This window comes from Brassica oleracea, chromosome C9 (genome assembly GCF_000695525.1).
Source record: "Brassica oleracea var. oleracea cultivar TO1000 chromosome C9, BOL, whole genome shotgun sequence".
Taxonomy (NCBI): Eukaryota; Viridiplantae; Streptophyta; class Magnoliopsida; order Brassicales; family Brassicaceae; genus Brassica; species Brassica oleracea.
The window spans coordinates 10,219,829-10,230,475 of NC_027756.1; the positions used below are offsets into that span (position 1 = coordinate 10,219,829).

The following is a 10,647-nucleotide window of genomic DNA, read 5'->3' on the forward strand; positions in this document are numbered from 1 at the left end:
TCCCTTCCACTAGAAGATTCCATCTTCGCCTCCACAACCACCGCCGGGACGGAGAAATCTGATTGGCGCGCCGAATTGTTACAGTTAGAACCCGAATCTTGATCGGATTGCTCCATTATAGAGCGGAGTGTGATGGAGATTAAGCTGATTCAAGCTTGAAGGAGCTCGTCGTCTTCGTTTGTTTCTTCGTCTCTTGAGTTCTTTTGAAAAAATCGAGCTAGAGCTGGAGCTTCTCCATGGTGGTAGGGTAGAGAGAAACGACGGAGTTGTCATCGTTGATTGCTTCATCGACGAGAAGACGGAGAAGACGAGACTAGACGAGAAGACGAGACCGAGACGAGAGAAAAGAAAAAATAGAATCGATGCTTTGCTGACACGTGTTTCCAAAACCCACTTTAAGATCGGTTACAAAAATCCTTACTCAAGGATCGGTAATCTGATTTTTAATTAGTTCTGATTTAATTAAATCAGTTATTTTCCTTAAAAACCAGGTAAGAAACCAGGATAAAGATGGTCTTAGTAAAAGGAAGTAATGTCATTTCAAATAATTGCAGCTAACACCACTGAGAAATTTGAACATGCGTAACCCATTTTAACAATTACTTTATCATAAAAAGAAGGAAGATATCTAAGCACAAGGAGTCGGACTGTATTCGGATTTCGTATGGTAGCATCAAAATAAAGTCTCTATCTTTTTAGTAAGAAGATGTTAACTTTATTGCAAAGAATACAGAACGAGGTGTTAGAAATTTGGGTTGAGACATTTCTTGATTTAGAACAAGAATAGTAGAGTGGCAATTCTTTGATGAGATTGGTTGGCATGGTAGGTGGCCTTTAACATGATCATCAATTGGTGAAGTTGAGGTGTTGTGTAGATGGTTGTTTAGTAAAGGCAACATGGAAAAGAGTCAAAAGACTATGAATTTGTTCGAGAAGATTGTGGACCTATGCATGGAACCTTTTTTTGGTTAACCAACAATATGTATAGATCCAACTAGTGTGTTTAAAGATGGCTATATACCAAAAACTAGTCCAACTAGTTTGTATGCATCTGTAATTAATATGTTTATATTCGACTGTAACATGCATAACGATCCAGCTATAGCATGCATAAGTTAAGATTATAGCATGTGTCTGTAATGTATAACGATCCAGCTATTTGTGGGACACCATAATGACTATAATTCAAGGCTGATTCTAAAGCTAGGGAGACTATGGACCCGAGTATCTGGAACATCCTAGCTAACTACTATATGTATAAATTCTACTACAGCATATATATCTTTACAGTGTGCAAACCTGCATGTATCATGAACAAATCTGACTAGATCATGTATAATCCACTTATAACTTATAACATACAAAATCCAACCTACATTTCAGAGCCGTTGTAATTACAGTAATCAGTCATTCAAGTTACACTTTCGATAACATAAACAGAAACTTGATTTTGAGACCAAAGCTGACTGACTCGAGCTAATTGTCAGCATAGTGAACTGCTATAATTAGGTATGGACATTCGGATCTCTGAATCGGATTTTGGTAGGTTTTACTCAAATCCGGATCTTTTGGATAAGATATTTGGATCAATATAGTTACTTAAAATTTTTCGGTTCAGGTAAGTTCCAACCGGGTTAAAGTCGTTTAATGTCACAAAATGAAATACATGTAAAACACCGGTAAATATCGGTTATATGTTTGGATTCAGGTCAGTTCGGATATCTAGGACCCGAAAAAAATACTCAAAGACTTGAAAAATATCAAAACCCAAATACCCGAAAATATTTGAATATCTAAAAATACACTAATTTTGTGTGAAACCCGACTTGGACACCTGCAATTTTAGCCGAATACCCGAAATATTTTTCTAAAACTCCAAAATTTTACATAAACGCAAATTATATTCGAAAAACCGAATCCAAAACTCGGGAAAATATATTTGTATTGAAATGTATACCCATGATACATGTACTTGATATATACAAAATTTTTAGAAACTTCGGATATCCAATCGAATCTCGAGTAGAATCAAAACCCAAAGTGAGATCTGCAGATAAACAAAATATCCAATAGGTATTTTATCATATACCCAGATCCGAACCAAACCTGTATTTTCAAATTGTTCTGGTTTGGATTTTCAAGTCCGGGTAAAATGTCATGCATAGCTATAATTACATAACTGGGTCGACCAGGGGTAAAACATGGGTTGGGATGAGTTTGATTTAGGCTTGATTGTACGGTATGTGAGTCAACTGGTTGACACGGTTAATGAAAACTTTTTAGAAACCTAAAATAATCAGTTCCAAAATCTCTTTCTTATTATTTGAGAAACATTTTAAAAAGGTAACCTTTACTTTGTATTTTATTACGGCCATACCATTACTGAAGTGGTAACACCACATGCATCATCACCTCAAATTGATATTTACCCTTTCTTTTATAGAACAATTACAAAAAATGCCACTCACACATTACCAAGTAGACCAACTTATTATAAGGGCGATATTAAAGAAATCATATTAGATAAATCCGGTTAGAAAATAGATCACGTCAATCCGGTTTAGATGAACCACCACTAACGCAACTAGATTTTCATATTCAACCAATGGTTTTCTTATTGAATATTTCCTAACGATATATAATTGAGATGAATTTTTAGAAACACAACTGAATTTTCATATAAGACCATGTTTTGCAAACCATGGTTTGCTTGAAAAATAATTTTCTTTGGTTTTTTTTTTCTTAATTGACTTTATAGCTTGAACATGTGTTACATAACTAAATCAAAGAAAAGCCATATGTTTGGCTTTTTAGCTAAACGTAAACGTGTGTTTCATATCAATAGTTTCGTAATTATAATATCAATAGTATTAAAAGAGAATGAGTTTTAATAAATCTACTTAAAAAAGTTGTTTGGATCCTTTCATTAACTAATAATATTTTGGTCTTACTTTGATTTAGAAAAACAATATGTTACCTTAAATTTCTCTAACAATCATTTAGTCAAAGCTTTTATTTATTGGACCCATATCTTTTTGTAAACGAAAAGATTATACCATATATATACGACCACATAAATTTGGTTCACGAAAATATAATATCACGTACAATTTATTATACTCTTCTCTAAATATGTCTCATTAATTTCATAATTAAGATAAGTTTAAAAATTATATATTATGTTAATTTTATTTTATTGATAAATAACAATTTAGTATTTAAGATAAGTTTAAAATTATCAAAAACCCAACAAATTTTTTTTTACTGCTCAACAAAAAACCTACAAATCTATACTATTAAATTAGCCAAAAACCTCTCAAATAAATCTTAAGTTTCACCAACTGAACAAATGTAACTTTTATAAAATGCACAAAATTATAATGAAATGTTAGATTTGGGCATTCGGGTCTTCGTGTCAAATATAAATCGGTTTCTTTCAGGTCCAAGTTCTTTGGGTCTTGGGCATTTATATCCAACTAGGTATTTGAATTTTTTTTTTCTCAAATCGGTTCCTTTTAGTTCCATGTCAGTTTGAGTCAATAATTCAAGTATCTGTAAAATTTACTATGTAATTTGGCTAAGTAATGAGTCTAGCTCGGTTCGATTATTTAGGACAAAAAGATCTAAAGAATCCAAAAAGCCAAAAAATCAAAACACAAAAATACCCAAAATCAAACAAATACCAGAAATAACTAAGGGGGGTGTATTGGACTGAGTATTTTAAGGAGTTGTGGAGTGTTTTAATTTTGGTGGGATTTAGGTGAGTTCTGAAGTTATTTGAGTGATTTTAGTTAAAGTTTAAAAATTTAAATAAAATCTGTAGGTGATTTGGTAAACTATTTTCTAAAAATTTCAGAGTTTTTTTATAACGCTGGGTATTATTAAGCCCTCAAGGCAACGATCAAAACAAATTATCAATACCAAAGGGGAAATAAGAAACCATACCAGTAGGCAGGTAGATAAAACATGAAAAAATGGTTGTCACGAAGACAAAACACCCTAAAAAACCACTCACTACACAAATGGAAGTGAGACAGTGGTGTTTCCATTTACGGAGGTGGAGCAGCGTTCCTTGCTTCATACGCAATTAGGTCGTTCAACCAGTTAGGTCCACCAGAAGCTATGTAGGACTGATATCTATGATCAACGGTTACGCTAGTGGCAATTCTCTGTGCTAATACATTCCTTACCTCCATAACATGGTCCAACGACCAGTGTTGAAACTGTTGTACCAACTCACAAATGTTCCCCACAAGTTCCACGACTCCACTGCATGAACTTGGGGTTAGGAAACAAGATCTTGCGCGCTCGCATGAAGATTCAACGATGATCTTATCCTTACGCATGGAATTCATGCTCTCGATGGCCCAATAGATAGCTAAGAGCTCTGCAAGTTCTCTGGATTGAACGAATGAAAAGGATCTCCTGCCATGCATTAAAACCTTTCCTCTGCAATTCCTTACGATCCAGGAGGCTCCACTCTTACGGGACGATTCAGACCATGAGGCAGCTATGTTACATTTTAAAATGTCATCAGCTGGTGCCTTCCAAGAAGGTGTGATAGTTCCGAGCGAGATACTGGGGGCGGAGGATCTAGCGTCAGGGTAGTTCAGTTCAAACCAAATGTTGGACTCTTCCTCAGCCTTCCTCACTAGAGAAGCCGGGTCCATTCTGATTTTTTCAAAGAGTAGAACATTGTGAGCTTTCCAAATCTGCCAAAGCACCCACGGGATACTCTGTCGAAGTTGGATAGAGCAGTTCTTGCTTTTGATGCAAGCCACTAAGTGGTGTATGTTGAGGAAAACAGAGTTTTGAGAAAGCCCTCTCTCCGGGAGAGGCAAACCTGCTGCAGACCATGTATCTCTCGTCGTTGGGCAGTTGGACAAAGTATGACAGATTGACTCATGTCCTGCTCCACAAGCTTTACATGTTCGATCTACTAGAATCCCTCGATAACGTAGCTGTTCAGCTACAGCCAGAGCACCTGCCAAAGCTCGCCAGATGAAGTGATGAATCTTTGGTGTTGTTTGCAGCTTCCAAATGTTTTTTCAGAGGCTCTTCTCAATAGGTGGAAGTGAACCGTTTGTCAGGTGCCTGCAGATTCTTTAGAGTATCAATGAGTTTATATCCACTTTGTGATGAATAAGAACCTTCTCGAGTGAAACCCCAACATAGTCTATCCTCCTTGTGGATCAACGGTTTGATACTTAGAATTGAAGCTGCATCTTCTTCAATAAATAACTCGTTAAGTTTATGAGTGTCCCATAAGCCGGTATGGGGAATGAGAAGGTCTGCAACATTGAGAATAAGATCCACAACGATGTCCTGCTTGTACATTGGTGCTCTTGGGATAGGATTTTGAAGCCAATTCTCCGACCAGACTCTGGTTGAGTTGCCATTTCCTATTCTCTTGACCAAGCCTTTAGCTAGTAACTCCCTACCATGAAGTATGCTTCGCCAAGCATACGAAGGACGCGTACCTTCCCCACAATCCATGAAAGAACCATTTCTACAGTATTTACTTTTAAGGACCCTAGCAACCAAGGAGTTAGGTCTTTGCAATATGTGCCCCACTTGTTTAGCCAACAACGCCTGGTTGAAACTACTGATGTCGTGGAAGCCCATACCACCTTCTTCTTTGCGTTTACAGAGGCGTTGCCAAGAGACCCAGGCTATCTTCTTTTTATTAGCGCCATTACTCCACCAGAACTCAACCATAGCACTAGTTAATCTATCACAGAGGTCCTTAGGGAGTCTAAAGACCGACATGGCATACACTGGAAGAGCTAGAGCAATCGACTTTAATAAAATCTCCTTGCCCCCTTGAGATAAGGCTTTAAGGAACCAGCCCTGCAACCTGCCTTGTAGGCTTTCTCGGATAAAGTTCAAAAGCTCCTGCTTGGAGCCATGAAAACACTCTGGTAAGCCTAGATATGTTCCATCTCCACCTTCTTTATCTATTTCCAGTATACGCTTGATCTCCTCCTTCTTTGCTGTAGGTATCTTCCCGCCAAAGATACTAGAGGATTTCATTTTATTGATTTCCTGGCCAGAAGCATCACCATACTGTTTCAAGCATTCCATGATCGCCAAGCTTTCTTCTGTATCTGCTTTGCACATCAGCAAGCTATCATCGGCAAAAAGAAGATGGTGAACTGCAGGTCCATTTTTGCTCAGCTTGATCCCGTGAAGTTTTCCATTCTTCTCAGCCACATTCAGCACGTGAACCAAAGTGATGAGGACCTCAAGTCAGTAGCTGGACAACCAGCTCATAAGATCAACCATACAAGCTACATTTGAGCCAGCAGTGACATAGGTGCATCCAAATAAGGATATCTTTGCGACCATGAGGATTTTGGCCGTGAAACCACTTCCTATAGATTCTCAACTCAACCAGAGTACGCGGCGAATTGGTTTCAGACCAAAAGGAGTAGTGGTTTAGGAGATACACCATTTACAAGTCAGGTTACCTACACTGCATCCGAACTGGTTCTATTCATGGAAAGTAATTCTTTGCTTAAGGAGTGTGCAACTCAAACTCACGTGTGGAAGCCAGGAGATCATTCATTACATCTAAGACCAGCTGGAGAGTTGATACCATGCACTAAACCTCACTGGATCAGCCAGATTCTTCACCATCTCAACTTGCCATTTTTGGAGCAGATTTACAATAAATCCCAACAGCTATTTCTCTCTATGATTGCAAGCACTTTGGCGATTTGTTCTATTAACCATAAGATCCCAAAGGCTCCTAGAATCTTCCCAAAGTTGTCCAGATACAAGCAGCTCATCCTTTGGCCGAGATTCTTTCATAATTTCTCATTTAAAGCCTAACGGCTAGTTTTCTGATTTTTAGCAAGTTTTCTGTTTTTGTTTAGCTTTCTAAGCCTTGTACTGAGCATTATATAAGCTCATTAGATATCACATTTTAAGGCACAAATCTTTTACTTAAGAAATAATCAACTTTTCAGTTTCTTTTCTTCAAAGTCTTTGTGTCTTTGAGATATCTTGATCATCAAGCCTTGTGTGGATTCACTTGTCTTAGTGTTTGGCGATTGAGACTGCTTGTGGAATCAGGCTGTTCTTCTTCGTGGTTGATTGTGGAATCAGTCAACACCCTGTTCTGTCCGAGATCATCATCATCACTCCCATCCAGCCGGTTTTATAGTCGATTAGATGGATTAGAAGAACCACCCCTCTTGTTGGATCGATCATCACTTTGATCCAAGGAGCTTGTAATCCTTTGACAGCTTAGGATTACATAATTTCTGGTATCAGAGCTGAAGTTCCTTCAGTAACAGGTTGCATCTATCCTATCTCTTTTATTTGCAATCGTTTTTTGTTTCATTTGTTTTGCATTCATAAATTAAAAAAAAAACCATTAAAAAAACGTTTTGTGATTTCTTTCATTAAGTTTTATATAACTTTAAAAAAAAAAACCATAAGAATCATTTGTTTCTTGCTGCATCTAGTTTATCTTTTCATAAAACCATAAAACCCATAAAAAAAAGAAATCGTTTTGTTTCTTGTAGCATTTAGTTGTTTCGTTTCTTTCAAAATAGAAAAGCCATAAAAAGAGTTGTGTTCATCATGTTCTTATTCCTGTCGAGTTTAGCTGTTTCTAGATCGTTATTCTCATTCAAAAAGTCATAAAAACTTGTTAGTAAAGTTGCAATCCGAGATTTCCATTTTTTTGTCAAGTTTTTAAAAGCTTTCCAATTCTGGTCGATCCAAACTTATTCCTTTCCTAAAACTTGCTTGTAAACTTTCTTTCCCTTTTCTTTGTTATTTGATTTTCAAAAAAACAAAAAAAAAACAAAAGACAAAAAAAAGAGAGAGCTTTAGTAGTTTTTATTATATCCCTTTTTAAGTTAAAAAAAAAAAATAGAAATCAGAAATCAGAAAACTTCCATTTGGTTCTTAGTCTGTTATTTTCCTTTCCTTTAACTTGTTTGTTACACGTTTCATTTAAGTATTTTTCTCTGAATACTTTCTTCTTCTTTCTTGCGAGATTTTTTCTTAAAACTTGGTAGACATGGCGACTGAAGAAGAAGCTGATGAGTACAATATTTCTGAAGTTGATTGGGGTGAAGAACCGGGATACTCATGGGAAGATCAAAACTATGGAGATGGCTCTGAAGAAAACGACCAGTGTAGAGAGTCATGGACTGAAGATGGACATGGGGAAGAACCATGTCGTAGGGAGCTTGATTCCAAGCCACCAGACTACTACACGAGCCATACCATCAACAAGAGCTATTCTAAACCTTGGATAAAATTTACGGATACATTTTATGACAATATCCCAAGAGATTTAACTAAAACACTTGTGTCTTTTTCAGGAAAAGAGAACTATTCCAGATGGGAAGAAGGCATGGAAAATTACTTTTGGGAGTACAGAGTTCCTGAACACAAGAAGCTGTCCATAGCATTAGACGCCCTTGTTGGAGAAGCTTACCAATGGTGGCTTCAAGAGGAGAAATGCCGAATCCACTTCAAGGAACCAACTCCAGATTGGGAATATGTCAAAGGGCTGATGTATGAGCACTTCGAGATGAAGAGAATACCCCCAAGGGCCTGTCCAAAACCTTTGGTTAAACTGAAACCGAAAAAGCTACATGAGCATAAGGTAACTACGAAAAAGCTACATGAGCATGAGGTAACTTAAAATTTCCACTTTGAATCATATGATCAGTTTCGTTTGTATGTGTTCTCAGGAAGAAGTGAAGACCCTAGAAACTATCTTCAGTGGGAAGAGGACACGGAAAAGTACTTCAAGTGCAACTCCATTCCAAAGGGTGAATACTTGTCCTATGGTCTAGGACAGCTCACCACTTAATGTTAATAATCCTACTTATCAAAACACTGGTATGATGCACTTGCACTCTGTCCAGAATGTTGATGAAGGTCTAGGTAAGGAGGAGCCACGTCCGGAAGCTCACCAACCTGAAGTGTATGAGCAATATACCATAGAGACTTTCTCACCAGCCGATCATGCTTTAAAGATGACAAAAACCAAAGCTGAGTCAATGCAAGATGCTATGAGTGATAACAGAGTAAGTAAACCTCTAAATATTATTCAACACTCTGTTTTAGAATCCTCCACTTCAAGTATGAAACACCTGCTCTTGCCCATAAGTGTTGATACAGGTATAGGTACAATGGAGAAGAATCCAGCACCAAACTCAAAATCTTACACCCAAAGAGTGGTAAATGGAGAAACCAAGAGTGAAACAGGATATTTCACAAAGGAAACCACGCTCCTGCTAAGGAAAAACATAGACCGACTATGTAGAGGGGACATAGCTTCACTACTGATCAAAGAAAAAACACCAGGTGGACATTGCATCACAAAACCGTCCATATACCAAGGTAAGACCCTAGCCTCTCAAAATAGAATGAAACCTAACTTTCTCTATCTTGGTTCAGATAAATTGGTTTTTAGGACAAAACCTTTTGAAGAGGGAGGGAATGATGAAGACCTCAAGTCAGTAGCTGGACCACCAGCTCATAAGATCAACCATACAAGCTACATTGGAGCCAGCAGTGACATAGGTGCATCCAAAGAAGGATATCTTTGCGACCATGAGGATTTTGGCCGTGAAACCACTTCCTATAGATTCTCAACTCAACCAGAGCATGCGGCGAATTGGTTTCACACCAAAAGGAGTAGTGGTTTAGGAGATACACCATTTACAAGTCAGGTTGCCTACACTGCATCCGAACTGGTTCTATTCAAGGAAAGTAATTCTTTGCTTAAGGAGTGTGCAACTCAAACTCACGTGTGAAAGCCAGGAGATCATTCATTACATCTAAGACCAGTTGGAGAGTTGATACCATGCACTAAACCTCACTAGATCAGACAGATTCTTCACCATCTCAACTTGCCATTTTTGGAGCAGATTTACAATAAATCCCACCAGCTCTTTCTCTCTATGATTGCAAGCATTTTGGCGATTTGTTCTATCAACCATAAAATCCCAAAGGCTCCTATAATCTTCCCAAAGTTGTCCAGATACAAGCAGATCATCCTTTGGCCGAGATTCTTTCATAATTTATCATTTAAAGCCTAACGGCTAGTTTTCTGATTTTTAGCAAGTTTTCTGTTTTTGTTTAGCTTTCTAAGTGATGTTAGAAGTTTTCAAGGCTCCTAAGACAAATGTTGTAGTATAAATGATTGTCGAACCAATTCTAAGGGAATTCGAAGCAATGAGAATGCAAGTACTCACTCAATCTAAGTGCAACCAGCGATTTCAAATGATTTCTAAGCTAATGAATAAAGCTGATTCAGTTTCAGAATAATAAAAGCGGTAAATGAGTTGACTTTCTTAACTAAGGAAAATGAGAACTCATGGGTATAGGAATTAGACCTTGGGTGATCAAGTTTCGAACTAAGGGTGACAGACGAACAATCAAACTATCAACCTTAAGCTTAGACACGATTCTAAACAAACTCTATGTCTAGATGAATGTTCATTTACTAACACATTTCAAACAACAAATGTCTTTAGTTGAATAATATGGAAGCAATCATTACTAACAGGTCTAAGGCTTTGGCAAAATATGCTAAAAGCTTAGAAGAGTTGTTTCAGGCATTTCATCGAACACCTTTTGGGTGGGAAATGCCTAAAGATCAACTTTTGAGAA

At 37.3% G+C, this 10,647-nt stretch overlaps 1 protein-coding gene across 1 annotated transcript; it reads left to right on the forward strand.

The window, feature by feature from the left end:
• The first annotated feature begins 8,035 nt into the window (after positions 1-8,035).
• Positions 8,036-9,788, forward strand: LOC106314284. Its single transcript, XM_013752185.1, has 5 exons — positions 8,036-8,629; positions 8,718-8,798; positions 8,895-9,060; positions 9,151-9,372; positions 9,430-9,788. The coding sequence occupies exons 1-5, from the start codon at positions 8,036-8,038 to the stop codon at positions 9,786-9,788; spliced, it is 1,422 nt and encodes a 473-aa protein (XP_013607639.1).
• The last annotated feature ends 859 nt before the right edge of the window (positions 9,789-10,647 follow it).